General features: G+C 49.7%; 1 protein-coding gene across 1 annotated transcript in view; it reads right to left on the bottom strand.

Annotated features, from left to right (window-relative positions):
* Positions 1-1,940: 1,940 nt before the first annotated feature.
* DSTYK (dual serine/threonine and tyrosine protein kinase) overlaps positions 1,941-18,244 on the bottom strand; it is a 29,091-nt gene continuing 12,787 nt past the window's right edge. The window contains exons 3-13 of the mRNA XM_039382308.1: positions 15,712-16,363; positions 11,059-11,333; positions 10,612-10,695; positions 9,142-9,318; positions 8,770-8,899; positions 7,809-7,965; positions 6,924-7,056; positions 6,468-6,581; positions 5,883-5,997; positions 4,805-4,939; positions 1,941-2,884 (exon numbers count right to left, since the gene is read on the bottom strand). Coding sequence (XP_039238242.1) covers positions 2,697-2,884; positions 4,805-4,939; positions 5,883-5,997; positions 6,468-6,581; positions 6,924-7,056; positions 7,809-7,965; positions 8,770-8,899; positions 9,142-9,318; positions 10,612-10,695; positions 11,059-11,333; positions 15,712-16,363 — 2,160 coding nt within the window. The 3' untranslated portion in view covers positions 1,941-2,696. The remainder of the gene's footprint in view (positions 2,885-4,804; positions 4,940-5,882; positions 5,998-6,467; positions 6,582-6,923; positions 7,057-7,808; positions 7,966-8,769; positions 8,900-9,141; positions 9,319-10,611; positions 10,696-11,058; positions 11,334-15,711; positions 16,364-18,244) is intronic.

Raw genomic sequence — 18,244 nt, 5'->3', positions numbered from 1 at the left:
TTCCACTAGCCAAGGGTGCTCCAAACTCTGTCCAACCTGGCCTTGGACACTTCCAGGGATGGGATGTACAGACAGGAAAAATAATAAATAAAATAAAGTAAATTAAATAAACCCCAGTTCTTTGTGTCACTCCTTTAAGGTAAAACATCCCACACCCCAAAACCCCCCAAAACCGGAAAAAAGAGATCAAGGAAGCTACAACCAACCACGAAAAGGCAGCAGGGAAGTGTCAGGAAAAGCTCTACGAGACATTTCTGGAATTGCAGATACAGAGGTTTCAGTTTTATTCATACTTTTATTATTTACACAAACGCCCCCCAGCCCTTGCAAGGGCTGAGCTCGACCCTCCCGGGTTCCAACCAGGTTGAAGAGCCCCAGGCCCAGGGTTAATACTGTTAGTGGGGGCCTGGGAGTGCCCTGGGAAACAGGGATTCTCCTCTGGAAAAGTAGTGTAGTGCTTGGCACTGCCCGCTGGAGCAGCTGGAGCTGCACAGAACCAGCCTGGAATTCCAGCACAGAGGATCCACACAAAACCACCCTGGAATTCCAGCACAGCCCATGGAGCTGGCACAGAACCATCCTGGAATTCCAGCACAGAGGATCCACACAAAACCAGCCTGGAATTCCAGCACAGCCCATGGAGCTGCAGAGAACCAGCCTGGAATTCCAGCACAGAGGTGGGATCCACACAAAACCACCCTGGAATTCCAGCACAGCCCATGGAGCTGCACAGAACCAGCCTGGAATTCCAGCACAGAGGTTGGATCCACACAAAACCACCCTGGAATTCCAACAGAGGCTGGATCTGCACAGAACCACCCTGGGAACACCAGCAGAGGTTGGATCCACACAAAACCACTCTGGGAATGGAGCACAGACCATGGATCTGGCACAGAACCATCCTGGAATTCCAGCACAGACCATGGATCTGGCACAGAACCACCTTGGGAATGCCAGCAGAGGCTGGATCCATACAAAACCACTCTGGGAATGGAGCACAGACCGTGGGTCTGGCACAGAACCTCCCTGGAATTCCAGCACCCAGCTTGTCTCCACACAAAACCAACCTGGGAATGCCAGCACAGCCCACAAAATGCCCACAAGGTGCAGATAAGTAAAAAAAAAGAAAAAAGAAAAAAAGGGGGAAAAAAAAGTCTTTTTTTCTCTATAAAAAGCAAATTAATCCATTTATTGCACAGAGAAAGGAAGGGTTGACCTAAAGCAGCGCTGCAGGCTCCGGATCCCTTCCCTTTTTCCAGGCTGTCCCACAGGCAGGGCAGAAGCTGGAATTTCGCTGTGTTTGAGCCAAGAAATTTCAGCAGCAAGGTGCAGCAGTTCCACAGTCCCAGGCTTTCCTGGGAAAGGGAGGCACTGCAGGACCAGCAGCCCCAGGGAGAAGTTGCCAACTCGCCGTTTGCTCCCGTAGTGACCGAGGTGCATCCTCTGCTCCAGCTCCCACTCTGCCCCAGAAACACCCAAGGAATGGGGGTTTTTTTTGGGAGCAGCCTCTTGGGAAAGGCACAGGGCCCCCCATCCCTCGGTTTTTTTAGTTTTCCCAGCCAAAGTGGAGCCCCAGAGGGAAAGCCCAGCTCCTGGAGAAGGAAGGACCTGTTTGGTTTTTGGTTTTATTTTTTTTGGCTCCAACCACACCCAGGGTTTAAAAAAAAAAAAAAAGCTGAGGAAACCTCAGTTTTTAAAAAGGTGCCTGGCAGAGTTGGCACAGTTTAAAACTGTCATTACTTTTACTGCTAATTGAACCCCCCCCCCCCCCCCCCCCAAGTTTTTAATTAAAATGACTTGGCACTTTCCCCACGGGCATGGAATGACTTTGGTGCAGCACTACCAGGGGGAACCTCTGAGCAGTCTCAACATTTTACCACAAGACTGGGAAGGAAAGGGCAGGTTCCTTCAGGCATTCAAAGAACTATTAGGAAGCAAAATAACCAGAAAAAAAAAAGAGCTTTTTGTTTGTTTGTTTGTTTTTTTGTCTTTTAACAGGAGTAAGAGGTGAAGGGCACATAAAGGATAAATAGCTTATAAGGTGTGGGGGGGGTTGCAAATCCCCCCCCAGTAAAACATGGAAGCTTTGCTCCTGTCAATGTAAACATCTCAAGTGTTGCAGAAACTCCTACAGATGCTTCTAAACACTTCTAGCCTAGAGTTTTTTGTTTTGTTTTTTTTTTTGCTTTCTCCTTCCTCTCCAACCGCTCTGGAATTAGTGCCATCGCTGAGAGACCGGGATGGATCCGTGTGGCCCCCGCAGTTCCTGGGAAGAGCTTTTCCTTCACGGAGTAAAGCCTGGCGTGGGCACACAGACAAACACACACACACACACACACAATGCTTTGCTTGGCTGGGTTGGTGGTGTGGGATTGGCAAAGAAAAAAAAAAAAAAAGGAAAAAAATAAATCCCTTTTAGTTCAAGGGCGTGGGATTCTTCTCTGCCTTGTTGCACAATTCCACGGGAGAAGCTGCAGTGGGATAACTGGCACCGCTGGGGTGGGCTGGGATTGCTCTGGCTGCTCCTCAGCGGGGAACAGCCCCGAGGTCTCACCTCTCTGAGCAATCTCCTGGCTGCTGGTCCCTGTCCCAGCCAGGCTGGGCACGGAGCTCCACCTGGAGAAGCCTCCTGCAGAGTTTGGGGAGGGGGGAAGAGAAATTCCCCCGCAATTCCAAAATCCTGCTGCGCCTCCTCCTCAAGTCGAGTCATCCAAGCCTTTATTTGGGTGCTCAGAGCTGGACTTGCAGAGCCTGTCCATGATCCCCTGCAGCATCGGCTGGACAATCCCCAGGAGAGGGCGCTGGGAGGAGTCCCCATCCCAGCAGGCTTCCATCAGCTGCCAGCATTCCTCATCGAACACCGGGAGACGCTCCGGGCGCACTCCTGGAAAACACGGAGCAGGAGGAAAAGGTCACACCGAGACAGCACTGAGGCTTCTCAGATGGTGGACACGTCCAGAGGATGGACAACACATGGAAGCATGGAATCACAGCCTGGTTGGGGTTGGAAGGGACCTTAAAGACCCTTCGGGATTTAATAACACACAACAGTTGAGTTTCCAAGGATGGAGATCACTGGGGAATCATGGAATCCCAGAATGGTTTGGCTGGGAAGGGACCTTAAAGTTCATCCCATTCCACCCCCTGCCATGGGCAGGGACACCTTCCACTAGCCCAGGTTGCTCCAAGCCCTGTCCAACCTGGCCTTGGACACTTCCAGGGATGGGGCAGCCACAGCTTCTCTGGGCAACCTGTGCCAGGGCCTCCCCACCCTCCCAGGGAGGAATTTCTCCCCAGTATCGCACCTAAACCTGCCCTCTGGCACTTTAAAACCATCACCCCTTGTCCTGTCACTCTCTGTCCACACAAAAAGTCCCTCTCCCTCCTTTTTTAAGCCCTTTTTAGGCTTTAAGGTCTCCCTGGAGCCTTCTCTTCTGCAGGCTGAGCCCCCCCAGCTCTCCCAGCCTGCACACATTTAGTTCCACTGGAGTCTCCTCTCTGCAACTATTTGGGAGCAAAATGAATTCTAAGGAAACAGGTCCCCCCCACCCACCTGCACATTCCAGTGCCTTTGGGAGCCAGCTCAACATGGGAATGAGCAGCAAGTGCAGCCTCCTGGCCAAGTGTGAGACTCACTCATCTGAGTTAATCTTTTTCACATGAGAAGGGGAGAATTTACATGGACAGGAACTAATGGACGAGGGATAAAACATCCTGATCCCAGGACACAGCACAAAGGATTGAGCTGTCAACAAAAGCCAGCACTCACTGGACCCACCCAGGCACAGGAGTGAGTTTCTATTTTGGGGAACACCTGTCCCAGTGGCTCTCTCCACACCCAGCAATGCTGCACATGGAGCATTTGGATGCACAGAAACCTCCAGGAACTGCATGGGATTAAACATTCCTCAGGGGATCAGGCCTGGCTGGCTCTGGGGGCTGGGTTACATCACAAGGCTTGTGCTGCTCTGTGGTTTCAGGGTGTGCAGGCACAGCTCCTGTGCTGCTGGAGAAGAGCTGCTCAGTCAGAAGTCCCTTTTTTATCCTGCTCATTTTAGTTCAACTTTCAGTAGAACTTGTCTAAGGTGAACTAGTAAATGTTACTCTTTAGAGTGTCCCAAAGCAATAGAAAAACATCCTGGCCTGGATCAGGAAGAGTGTCCAGCAGGAGCAGGGCAGGGATTGTCCCCCTGTGCTGGTGCTGCTGGAACCTCAAATCCTGTGTCCAGTTCTGGTCACTCAGTTCAGGAGGGACACTGAGGGGCTGGAGCGTGTCCAGGGAAGGGAACAGAGCTGGGAAGGGGCTGGAGCAGCAGGAGAACTGAGGGAGCTGGGGGGGCTCAGCCTGGAGAAAAGGAGGTCAGGGGGGACCTTCTGGCTCTGCAACCCCCTGACAGGAGGGGGGAGCCGGGGGGGGTCGGGCTCTGCTCCCAGGGAACAAGGGACAGGAGGAGAGGGAACAGCCTCAGGCTGTGCCAGGGGAGGGTCAGGTTGGACACCAGGAGGAATTTCTCCATGGAAAGGGTGGTCAGGCACTGGAAGGGGCTGCCCAGGGAGGTTTGGAGTCCCCACCCCTGGAGGTGTCCAAGGAAGGACTGGACGTGGCCCTCAGTGCTCTGGGCTGGGGGACAAGGTGGGGATGGGGCACAGGGTGGACTCAGTCCCGGAGGAATCTTTTCCAACCTCAGTGACCCTGTGAACTTGTACTTCTACCTTCGAGTTATGAGAAAATAAAAATGCCTTTCCTCATCCCCCCCCAAATTTATTCCAACAAAGCACCCGAGTCCAACCAAGCCTCTGTTACCTCTCCTAACGTTGTTCCACAGGTGATCTTTGCTTGCACATCTCTCAAAAGCCTCTGGTAACTTCACGTGGCCCGAGCAGATGTACCAGAAGAGAATTCCAAAGGCATAAACATCCACGGAGTTATCGTACTTCCCTGGGACAAAAGCACATCTGGTCAGCAGGACAAACGTCACCCTCACCCCTGGACACTGAGCAGGCTGAGAGCTCAGTTAGTGCTCAACTCCTTCAAATTCAAACCACAACTTCACGGCCAGAAGGCAAGACTTGTGTGAAGGAACACATGAGGTAAAGGATAAAAGTTAAGATTTTCCAGTTGTCAGGTTTTTACACTTAACTTGTACCTGCAGCTCCCAAACTCAGGGTCAGGGACCAGTGCAGGTGCTCAGATGGATTTCAGAGTTAAACACCAACATCAGACTCAGCTCTGCCTGGCCCAGGATGTCAGAGCCAAACATCAGCCTCTCAGCCTAGGAATTGGGCAATTAATCACTCACAGGAGGTTCACCCTCTAAATTGGCCAAGATTGAGCACCTCAGGTGCCCCAGGGCTAAGCCAGTGCTCACATCTAAGGTCAAGGTCCAGCCTGTGGCCAGGAGAATTCCACTGTTAATAAGAATAACATCCTCTAAATTAAACACAAAGAGGGTCGACTCAATTTGATTTCAATCTTATCCAAGCAGGGGCAGCTCTGACAGACCACAGGGATTCTGGTGAGTGAGATATGAACCTCTAAGTGCTACTGGAACACTCAGGAAAACCCTCAGAGTGAATTCAAACACTCCACAGGACAGAACAGCTTGGAAATTCCTTACAGGAGATCCTTCCTGAAGGATCTGCCTATGAAAGACAAGTACTTCCAGCTTCCTAATAACTAAGAATTTACCTTTCCAGCTGCAGAAGTATCAACCACTTCAGCAAAGCCTATCAATCCCCCAGTTCTCTTTCAAGACTGACACTTAAAAAATACACTGCAAGCAGGTCATCTGGGGTTTGTCTTTTTATTACTTTCCCCTCATCATGGCCTTCAAAATTGCAGGCAAGGGCAGGCCAGCAGCGGGCTCAGGGGAGGAACATACCTGTGAAGAGCTCAGGAGCCATGTGGATGGGTGTGCCCACAATGCTGCCAGACATCATGGCCTCTGGTTTGCAGAACCCCAGGTCAGTGATTTTGGCTCGATTCTTCTTGTCAAGCTGCAGAAGAATCCCCACAGAGGCAGCTGATAACCACCCTGCTCAGTCCCAGGGCTGCCTTTTAGTGCCAGGGCTCTGAACTGTTTACACTGGGAGGGTTGGGCACTTGTTCCTAACGAGCTGCCCTGATTACCTGGCTGCTCCTGGACACTCACCTTGCTGAGCTCAGTACCAGGACAAGCCTCCACCTGTCTCCTACACCAAGGGTGTGACTGGCATTTAAGAGGACCAGGAACTGGAAATCCCACTTGGAGCTCAAGCTGCCTACACTCCAGAGAAGCCATTCCACTGCTCCCTTTGCCCCAGGCCTCGGGCCAGAAGAGGAGGGAGGGAAACCTCCCCTGCCAGGCCAGCTGTGGCTGACACCACCCCAGCTTTGGGAGGATCCATTCCTTCACTTCAGCTTCTCCCTCCCACTACAAAGGTCTTGGGAGACTCCAGGATGTGCCAGATGTCAGAGTGCTCCTTACCAAGACATTTTTGAGTTTGATGTCCCTGTGCACCAGCCCCTGGCTGTGCAGGTACCGGATCCCTTCCACCACATCCAGGGCAATCTGCAGCCGTGTCTCCAACTCCAGCCCAGCCTGAGGAACAAACACACACACATTTCACTCCTGCTGCAAGTGCAAGTTACTTTTCCTTGCTCTTATTTATTACCAAAACTAAGCAATTCCAGCTTTGTCTTACAGATAGATATATATATATCTATATATATTTAGATGTGAATTTTTTTAAATTAGACAATCCCTGAATGGTTTGGGTGGAAAGGGAACTTAAAGCTCATCCAGTTCCACCCCCATGGGGCAGGGACACCTTCCACGAGCCCAGGTTGCTCCAAGCCCTGTCCAACCTGGCCTTGAACACTCCCAGGGATGGGGCATGGATGTATAAAATCTGTTTAACACACAGACACAGGTTGTTGGTACCTTTAGCCCCGTGTAGAGGTCCCTGTGCAGCCTCTCCATGATCAGCAGCACAGCAATGCTGGAGCCTCCTCCATAGCCATAATCTATCACAGATCCATGGAGGTGCACGAGCCTCTCATGTGTCTGCAGGGACCTGGAGAAGGTTCAGCACAGAAAACTGGTCATTTTTTATCCCCTCCAGCCCAGGCCAAGCCTCTCCTCCTAAAGGGAGCACGCACAGCAATGAGGTCCTTTGCAGGAAAAATTCACAGTTCAGAGCACCACAAGAATATCCAGCTGCCTGAGCCAATTAAACTCAAAAAAGCCCTATTAAAGGTTATAGTTCCAAACAAAATCCTGTCTTATTTCAGCTGTCTGTGCTGAAGCACCTGCCTGCAGCTGTTTACTGAAAACAAGCTGCTTTCTGCACTGCAGAGCCATCATTTCCCTTTGTGGATTCAGACAGGTTGGGAGAGGGGGGATGATTCAACACCAAAAAATCAGGGGAGAAGAACTGTTTGCTATAATAGCCTATTAATTCTAATTTACTCCTGCAAAACAGCAGGAATTTGAAGAGCACAGACACCAGGGAATCAGCTGGAGGCAGGGAGGAGGATGTTTGCCCACCGCTCTGTGCCCGTTCCACTTGGCAGTGACACTGGCAAGGTGCCCTGGCGAGGTCAGGAATGGCAGCTTGGCATTCCACGGGGTCAAATCACTGACTCCAGAACAAAACTAGAGGAAATCAGGCCCTGCCTATGCCATTCAAATGGACGTGGCACTCAGGGCTCAGGTCTGGGTGACACGGTGGGGATCGGGCACAGGCTGGGCTCGACCTCGGAGGCCTTTTCCAACCTAAACAACTGTGAAATTAAGGAGAAGGAGAAAAGCCCTCAGGATACACACCTCATATAGTGAAACTCGAGTGCAAGGTCATTCCAGTGCTTCTCATCTGGAGGAACAACGGATTTGAGGGCGCAGGGGAAGTGCCCCCCCCAGGTGTCACACAGGTACACGACTCCGTACTGCCCCCGGCCCAGCTCCCGGCCCAGCTTGGGTTTGCCTGCAAGGCACAACAGCCAGGCACACTCAGACACTACAACACACAGGGTCACACGTTAAAACACAGAACCCCTGCACTCAGCACTGGGGAGGCCACCCCTGGAGTGCTGGGTCCAGTTCTGGGCCCTCAGCTCAGGAAGGATTTGAGGTCCTGGAGCAGGTCCAGAGGAGAGCAACGAGGCTGGGGAAGGGACTGGAGCACAAGTGCTGTGAGGAGAGGCTGAGGGAGCTGGGGCTGTTCAGCCTGGAGAAGAGGAGGCTCAGGGGAGACCTCCTCACTCTCTGCAACTCCCTGCCAGGAGGGGGGAGCCAGGGGGGTTGGACTCTTTTCCCAGGCAACTCTCAGCAAGACAAGAGGGCTGGGTCTTCAGCTGTGCCAGGGGAGGTTTAGGTTGGATATTAGAAAGAATTTCTTTGCAGAGAGGGTGCTCAGCCATTGGAATGGGCTGCCCAGGGAAGTGGTGGATTCTCCATCCCTGGAGGTTTTTAAGCCCAGACTGGATGTGGCATCAGTGCCATGGGCTGGGAACCACAGCGGGGTTGGATCAAGGGTTGGACTTGATGATCTCAGAGGTCCCTTCCAGCCCAGTTGATTCTATGATTCTATAATTCTATGATTTCTCCTGCACATTCCCAGCCTGGCAGCCCAGAGCCTTTCCTGGGATGGCTGCAGCATCCAAGGCACTGGGGCTGTGTCAGCGGGAGGCTCACAGAGTGAAGAGCAAAACAGCCCTCCCACTCCTTCCCAGTGCCTCAGGGGGAAGGGGAGGGTGGGAACACAGGGAACAGCAGGCAGGGTGCTCACCGTGCAGCAGCACATCCTGCAGGGATCTGCTCTCCAGGGAGAGCCGGGCGAGCCGGGGAGCGTGATCCTTCCGCACCTTCAGCCACAGGTCCTCCGTCCTCTCCAGCCTGCCAGAGTGGCCATCCTCCAGCTGCAAGAGATACCACCCACACCCTGTCACCCTGCTGCTCTGGAGCCAGAGTGCAACAAGGTGGAGAGGCCCTGAATGTCTAGTTTAAAAATAAGACCTTGTGTCAGAGCCCTCCCCTCGGCTCTGCCACCTCTCCCCACGGAACGGCTGCATTAACTGCACCAGCTTCCTGCAATCCAAATTCCTTCCCCTCAATGGCACAGCCCCCAAACAAACCCTCCTGAGCAGCTGCCCACGCTCACCTGCCGCAGGGAAGCTGCAAAAGCCTCGTGGGAGCTGTTGAGCCTGGTCCTGAACTGGCTGCAGATGCTCTTGGCCAGCTTGGAAGCGCTGAGGCTCTCGATGGCATCCTGGGCCACCTTCCTCTTCCAGTCACTGGTGATGGCAGGGGGGCTGACCCATGTGATCCGCTGGATTATCTGGGAAAACGGGACACAACACTCAGGCACTGGCACAGAGGAAGTGCAGGGTCAGTGGATTTGCTCAGACACCTGGTAATGACGTGGTCACCTGCACACAGAGCTGGGCTAAACAATCACCTTGGAGTAACTGCTAATTATTGACTCAGAGGGTGGGCAGGCCCTGGCACAGGGTGCCCAGAGAAGCTGGGGCTGCCCCTGGATCCCTTCAAGTGTCCAAGGCCAAGGCTGGACAAACTTGGAGCAACCTGGGCTAGTGGAAGGTGTCCCTGCCCGTGGAAAGGGGTGGCACTGGGCGATCTTTAAGGTCCCTTCCAACCCAAACCATTCCAGGATCCCATGAGTCTAACCCAGAGGCATTGATCCCAATATTGTTGCATGTCACACTAAATAAAAGGTCTGATTTGCCTGAGCAGCTGCTCAGTTCATTCCTACAATCCAACCATCCCTTCCCATGTGACCAGGAACTGCTCCAACAGCCACCAGCTGGAAAACCACACGGCTCTGGTGCAGCTTCTGGGCTGAGGGAACTGGCAGCATAAGCAGGAGCCCAGAAAATCAGGGAGAGGCTCCCAAAGTGGCAAAATCTACAGTGAAGCTTCTTTTTGCCGGTCTGGAAATCCCAGGGGCTGGAATGCACCACTTCCCGTAATTCCTGGGTGATTCAGCTGCCCTGCCCCACCCTTTATTAGAGGCCACAGAAATCCAGGGGCTGCACAGCCAGGCTGGATCCCTCTGCCAGGCTGAAGGAGGGACTGAAGGTTTGTGACAGTCTGCACTGCACCTCTTTGGGGCAGAGTGGTGTTCCCCTCAGCCAGCCAAGGAATCTCGAGAGGGAGAAGGCAATAAAGGTCAGCAGCAGCTCAGAGCAGGGATTTCACCACCATCAATGGCTTAACAGACAGAAATTTAACATAAAAACCAGAGCAAATCTGGTCTGCTCTGGGGGGAGGAGAGTGAATTGACCTAAATCAAGATACACTGCAAAACAAGCAAACAAAAACCCGCAAGAAACCCACAAACCCAAATAAACAACATTACTCCAGTCATGAGTTTCAAAGGGCCCTTCATTCCTTTGCTCAAGAAAACACTCAGGAGGTCTTTGCTTGACATTAAATGTTAAAATCATGGAATCTCAGAATGGTTTGGGTCAGAAGGGACCTTCGAGCCCATCTTGTACCACCCCCAGGGACACCTTCCACTAGCCCAGGTTGCTCCAAGCCCTCTCCAACCTGGCCTTGGACACTTCCAGGGATGGAAAACCTCAGGAATAACTGCTCAAGGTGCCCATACCTGTTTGATCTGCTCCCACAGCATCCTGGTCACTGTTGAGCCAGAGTGAAAAGTGACTTCGACGTGATAAGCTGCATTTAGGATCTGGAAAGCAGGAAAAGATGTAAATCTGGGAAACTTTGCAAGCCATAAACTTTGCTGGACCCTCTGAAAACGAAAAAGAATGGTGCTCTGTGGTATAACCCACGAATCACTTGGTTAATTCATTTATTGCACTGAGCTCAGAGGTGTTTCTAGGCTGTAATCTTGTCATTATATACAGATTTAGGAAAATCAAGTGTTAGGCCCTCAAGTGACTGTTCCCAGTTTTAGCACCTCCCTTAATGACCCCAAACCCCACATATTCCAGAGCTCTGATTTCCCTGGGCATCTCCATCTGCCACCACCCTCCCTGAATCAGAAGAGAGCCAACAAGCCACTCCAAAGAGCCACTGCAGCCCCTTGTACCTGTTTGAGATAATTGCTCGTGATGTGCACAGAACCATCCTTGGGCTTCTCCAAGCTCCTTGCAGGATGTACTGACACCTCCCAGGACTCCTCCAGGCTCTTGAGGCACCTCTCCAGAGTCCCCACGAAGCTCTCCCTCAGATAGTCCACTGAGCTGATTAACTTGTTGGCAACTGCTTGGTTTAACCGAGAAATAATCAGTTCCTGGATCTGTTTAATGCAACACTTGATGTCCTTGGAGCTGACGGGCTCCCCGTTCTCAGGAATGATGATATCTGCACAAAGGAAGAGCAAGACACACCCTTGGGGTTCACCAGTGTGGTACCAACGACTCCTGAGAGCTGCTCTGAACACCCAGAGCAGAAGCTTCTGCTCCAAAAGCCATTTGGCCTTTTTTTTTTTTTCCTCCCCCTTCAGAGGTTCCTTCCTTTAGACCCAGATGTTACAAACTAAAGCCAACAGGAAAAACTTCATGAGCAACAGAATAACACGTGTCCTGACTCCTGCAAAGGGGAACATCTTTGCATGTGCAGGTTTACACAAAGTCCTAAACCCAGTCTGACAGTAATTTGGTATTTTGGGACAGAAAGTACTAAAGAATTAGAGCAGCTGGTTACTGCAGTTTCAGGGAAGCTAAAAATCAAATTTTCAAGGTGGAAAACATTATATTCTTTGCTTCCACTCACTGGAGTTGGAATTCCCAGGACACCTGATAGACTCTGCCCAAGAGCTACTACAGGTTTCCAGGGGTGCAGTGATGAGAAGTCACAACTATCACCCCCAAACTCAGAGAGCAGAAGCACAAAGCTGTGTTTCTGTCTAGTACAGACCAGGAAATTCTTCCAGGCACTGCTGGATGTTGAATCACATCCAGAGGGAAGTGATGGAACAGCCACACCAGGTCCCTGACATTTTTTTCCTGGTGCCTTGGAAAGGTCCATCACCACTTGGTATTTTCAAGCCAGCACTGAGCAATCCCTGCTCTGTAACCACTCCAAAACAATATGTGGCTCCCAGGAGCTGCAAACCTTGTCCCTGGATTTTGGCCAACACCAGCCCAGCTTATTTAAAACAAACCCAGGGCTCAGCAGATGGCATCAGCTCCTCAAAATAACACCCCCCTTCCTTCAGGAGAGCACTCCAAGTGCTGGGAGCCAGCAAGAGACTCCAAGTGATGTGTGTTGTGCAAATAAATGCACACAAGTATTTGCTGCAGGTGTTTTATCTCGTGCTGCCCCTGAGCACACTCCTGGCACAAGAATCCTGAGCTCGGGCACCACAGGGCTCCAAAGCTGGGAAGGGTGGGACACATGGAATACAGGAATTATGACCTGGCATTGTAATAATCCAGAATTTCTACCCCAAAAGCCCGTTTCTACCCCAAAAGCCCGTTTCTACCCCAAAAGCCCGTTTCTACCCCAAAAGCCCGTTTCTACCCCAAAAGCCCGTTTCTACCCCAAAAGCCCACTTCTACCCCAAAAGCCCACTTCTACCCCAAAAGCCCACTTCTACCCCAAAAGCCCACTTCTACCCCAAAAGCCCACTTCTACCCCAAAAGCCCACTTCTACCCCAAAAGCCCACTTCTACCCCAAAAGCCCTTTTCTGACCCAAAATCCCTGAGTTGTCTCTAATTTTACTTCAAGACAAATCTTTCCCCACCATCCCAGAGAACTGCATTTCCTTGGAACAGAAGGGATTGTTCCAGCAAACCTCTGGCAAGCAGAGAAAAGAGCTGTGGAGCACCAACCTACAAAGCTCCCCTGTGCTGTTCCTGACAGACCACACTCCCCCATTCCAAAATTTGGGGGGGCCTCTCACCCTTCACAGCTTCCAGCTTGGAGCTCCTGCAGTTCTGCTGGAAGAGGTGGTGAGAATTCTCACATTTCCCCTAAAACACACTCGATGCCAAGCCTTGGGAGCACAATATGGTGTGTTGATTTTCTTTTTTTTCCAAAGGAAAACTTTACCTACCCCAGCAGGATTTCATTTTGGAAGGTTCTAAACCCGAGTGTTCTTCTGCAAAACTCTCTCAAAGAAATGGAGCAGAAAGGACAAATTGAGCCTTCACTGAGGCAACATGGAGAGAGTTGTTTTGTTCTTCACAGAGCAGGGAATTAAAGGAGTAAAATATCTTAAACTCAGAACAGTGCAGGAAGGTCTGGGGGGGAAAGTCGGATTCAGAAGAAACTGGTTCAGGCCTCTCATTTAAGGGTGGTGCTTTTTGCCCAGGACATATGACAGAAAAATCAAATCTTTGTGCATTTGGGATATTCTGAACACCTGAACCTTGTGAATTTTGTGCATTTTGAATATTCTGAACACCTGAACCTTGTGAATTTTGTGCATTTTGAATATTCTGAACACCTGAACCTTGTGAATTTTGTGCATTTTGAATATTCTGAACACCTGAACCTTGTGAATTTTGTGCATTTTGAATATTCTGAACACCTGAACCTTGTTAATCTCTGTGCATTTTGAATATTCTGAACACCTGAACCTTGTGAATTTTGTGCATTTTGAATATTCTGAACACCTGAACCTTGTTAATCTCTGTGCATTTTGAATATTCTGAACACCTGAACCTTGTGAATCTTTGTACATTTCAAATATTCTGAACACCTGAACCTTGTGAATTTTGTGCATTTTGAATATTCTGAACACCTGAACATTGTTAATTTCTGTGCATTTTGAATATTCTGAACACCTGAACCTTGTGAATTTTGTGCATTTCGAATATTCTGAACACCTGAACATTGTTAATCTCTGTGCATTTCGAATATTCTGAACACCTGAACATTGTTAATCTCTGCATTTTGAATATTCTGAACACCTGAACATTGTTAATCTCTGCATTTTGAATATTCTGAACACCTGAACATTGTTAATCTCTGTGCATTTTGAATATTCTGAACACCTGAACATTGTTAATCTCTGTGCATTTTGAATATTCTGAACACCTGAACCTTGTGAATCTCTGTGCATTTTGAATATTCTGAACACCTGAACCTTGTGAATTTTGTGCATTTGGGATATTCTGAACACCTGAACTTTGTGAATTTTGTGCATTTTGAATATTCTGAACACCTGAACCTTGTGAATTTTGTACATTTCAAATATTCTGAACACCTGAACCTTGTGAATTTTGTGCATTTCAAATATTCTGAACACCTGAACCTTGTGAATTTTGTGCATTTGGTATATTCTGAACACCTGAACATTGTTAATCTCTGTGCATTTTGAATATTCTGAACACCTGAACCTTGTGAATTTTGTGCATTTGGAATATTCTGAACACCAGAACCTTGTGAATCTCTGTGCATTTTGAATATTCTGAACACCTGAACATTGTTAATCTCTGCATTTTGAATATTCTGAACACCTGAACCTTGTGAATTTTGTGCATTTGGGATATTCTGAACACCTGAACCTTGTGAATTTTGTGCATTTGGGATATTCTGAACACCTGAACCTTGTGAATTTTGTGCATTTGGTATATTCTGAACACCTGAACATTGTGAATTTTGTGCATTTTGAATATTCTGAACACCTGAACATTGTTAATCTCTGCATTTCGAATATTCTGAACATCTGAACCTTGTGAATTTTGTGCATTTGGTATATTCTGAACACCTGAACCTTGTGAATTTTGTGCATTTGGTATATTCTGAACACCTGAACCTTGTGAATTTTGTGCAATATTCTGAACACCTGAACCTTGTGAATTTTGTGCATTTGGATATTCTGAACACCTGAACCTTGTGAATTTTGTGAATTTTGTGCATTTTGAATATTCTGAACACCTGAACATTGTAATCTCTGCATTTTGAATATTCTGAACACCTGAACATTGTGAATCTTTGTGCATTTTGTATATTCTGAACACCTGAATTTGTGAATATTCTGAACACCTGTGCATTTTGAATATTCTGAACACCTGAACCTTGTGAATTTTGTGCATTTTGAATATTCTGAACACCTGAACCTTGTGAATTTTGTGCATTTGGGATATTCTGAACACCTGAACCTTGTGAATTTTGTGCATTTTGAATATTCTGAACACCTGAACATTGTTAATCTCTGTGCATTTTGAATATTCTGAACACCTGAACATTGTTAATCTCTGCATTTTGAATATTCTGAACACCTGAACATTGTTAATTTGTGCATTTTGAATATTCTGAACACCTGAACCTTGTGAATTTTGTGCATTTGTATATTCTGAACACCTGAACATTGTGAATTTTGTGCATTTTGAATATTCTGAACACCTGAACATTGTTAATCTTTGTGCATTTTGTATATTCTGAACACCTGAACCTTGTTAATCTCTGTGCATTTGGTATATTCTGAACACCTGAATCTTTGTGCATTTTGAATATTCTGAACACCTGAATCTTTGTGCATTTTGTACCTTCTGAACACCAAATCTTTGTGCATTTTGTACCTTCTGAACATTCCAAATCTTTGTGCATTTTGTACCTTCTGAATTTCTTGCCGAGTCTCTTGTCCAGACCACCATTCCCCCATCCCTCGCAGCAGGCAAACACCACTCGGCCCCCTGAGAGCCTCCACTCCACTTGCCCCTCCAGCCCCTCCCCTCCCCCCAGCCCCTCCACTCCCCCCAGCCCCTCCACTCCCCCCAGCCCAGCTACCTCTGAACTCCATGCTGGCCGCGTCCTCCAGCAGCTCCTCCTTCATGTTGCCCAGAGTCTCCACGATCATGTCCTTCATCTCCTCCTGCTTGCGGTTGGCGATGCCCATGAGGGACTCGTAGAGCTCGTTCTCCTTCCTGCGGGTGTACTCCAGCCTCTTGGGCGTGATCTGCAGGTCCCTCTGCATGTCGAAGGCCTGGTTGATGAAGATGTTGAGGCAGCGACAGTGCAGCTCGTTCAGGCTCGTGGCCGCCTCCACCAAGTGCTTCTGCAGCACCTGCCTGGAGAAGGTGCTCAGCAGCCTCAGCTTCTCCAGCTGCTCCACCAACATGCTCTGGGCCCCGCTGTCCCCGCAGCTGCAGTGGTTGGGGCTCAGGTACTGCAGGTCCAGCAGTTGGCAGTGCAGGGGGGACTTGTCGCTGTCTGGTTTTTTGGGGGAGATCAGCTCCCCGCCGGCCTCGGGCACGCGGAAGAAGAAAATGGGCAGGGAGAATTTCTCCTTGATGGTTCTCAGCTCGCTCTGGTCCGAGGGGGACAGCTGGGCCTCGCTGATGGCGAAGGTCACCACGGGCAGCACCTGGTTCACCAACTCGCCCAGGGTGTCCTCGGCCGGCTGGAAGCCCCGGCACGGAGCCACCACCACGTCCACCTCCTGAGGGCAAACACAGACACGGCTGGGCAGGTCCTTCTGCACCAAAATGCAGCAGAACTAAAAGCAGAACTAAAGCCAGAACCACTCAACCCCCTCGGAGAAGTTGTGGGGTCTCCCACACAGCATCACCTGCAAGGCTGATCCCACAGGGATGCACCCACACGGGGGTCTGTGTCCACTGACTCCAAATTCCTTATTCTGTGCCAAGAACCTTGGAGTTTTAGCCCAGTTTAGAAGAAAACTTCCAAAAAGCATCCCAGGTAAGTGCTGTCACAGAGCTGCACCCACACATGGAGCACTGACTCCAAATTTCTTATTCTGTACCAAGAACCTTTGAGTTTTAGCCTGGCTGAGAATAAAACTTCCAGCAAGTGTCCCAGTATCACAGAATAACTGGAATTCTTCAGCTTATACCTGTCCCATTTTGCATCAGCCTCTCCTGCTGATGTTCCCCAGACATCCATGCTGCCAGATTCCCAGGAGCAGGAAGCACTACACGAGCCACTACTGCCAAGAAAAAGGCAGCACAACAACCTGAGTTCCCAGCCAGGAGAACAGATGGCTGTGACAGGCTCGGCTGTGACTTTCTTTAAATCCAACCAAAAGCTAAAAGAAGGATTTTGTTTGGTTATTTTCTTATTGCACAGTTGCACTGCTGGGACAGCACTTCTTACCAACCCTGCTGCAAAGGGCCAGTTTGAAACCTCCTTCCTTCCCTTCCAAGGAAGATGAGAGTCCCCTTTGGATGTGCAGGATCAGTGTTAGAATTCCACACATCGCTGCTAAAATAAGGAAAGAAAGGCTTTGAACTGAAGAGACAATTTAAAGTACCATCTTTGGCTCATAACAGAGGGTGATAATTACCAACCCTTCAGTCATTTTTCTTGACCAGATCTCCTGACCACCCTCAGAGCTGTCAGGAAGCCACTCCTGCCCCCAAACCTGGCTGAGCAGAAGGGGATGTGCAGGGCTGCAACATCCCCCAGGAGCTGACTCACAGCAGCCACTGTAAACAAAGGAGGAAGCCAGAGCTGTCTCCAGGAGACGGGGAGAAAACCAACACCCCCCCAGCACCCCAGCAACTGGTCCTGCTGCTGCCACGGAACCTTTGCCAAAGAGGAAGCACTCCTTGCCCACCCTTTGCTTGGTTTCCCCTGCCCTCAGTGTCCTTGAGATGTTGAAGCACCATCTCTGCAGCTCCATCCTGCTGAGCATTAATGTGGGGAAAACCTCTGACTCAACGGGGGATTCCCAAAATTTTCCAGCTGGTTCTGCCCAGGTCAGGCTGCTGCAAACGCTCCTCACAGAGCTGGGAGCATCCAGCTGCTCTCAAGGAACTCCAGCCCTGCTTTCCTGCACTAAAAGGCCCTTTATTAAACACCAAAGCTTCCCACTTGGCCACCTGGACGTCAGAAAAGGCAAATATTGGAGTTAAAGCCCTGCCACTTCCGAGGGGCTGCAGACACCAACCCAGGGAATAAAAATGAAAGCCAAGGATCGAGGAGATCTTGACCTACAATGAGACAAGTGGAGTCCCTGCTGAATGTGCCACTTTACTAAACCAACAGATAATTCCTCATTTCCAAGGCACTCCAAGGCATTTCTTTGCTCCATCCCAAGAGGGCCTTGTCCTATTTTTCCCAGGCTCGGGGCAGTTTAATCACTGTTTGCCCAGTTAACTGAGGGGCTGAAAACCAACCCAATTTAGTCCCTTTTTTTACCCAAACTCCTCCTGTGACTGAAGGCCAGTCTTTTCCTGCACCAATTGGATACTCTGCCTTCCAAGAACAGCCTGTGACTCACTGAAGTCTGACAGTCACTGCATTTATTACACATGGGAGCTCATTTCATGCCTCCCTATTAATCTGAGGAACATTTATA

This window comes from Pipra filicauda, unplaced genomic scaffold (assembly GCF_003945595.2).
Source record: "Pipra filicauda isolate LSUMZ 115617 unplaced genomic scaffold, ASM394559v2 scaffold264_size1072897_pilon, whole genome shotgun sequence".
Lineage (NCBI taxonomy): Eukaryota > Metazoa > Chordata > Aves > Passeriformes > Pipridae > Pipra > Pipra filicauda.
The sequence above is the reverse complement of the archived record's forward strand: the minus strand, read 5'-3'. Positions and strand labels throughout refer to the sequence as shown.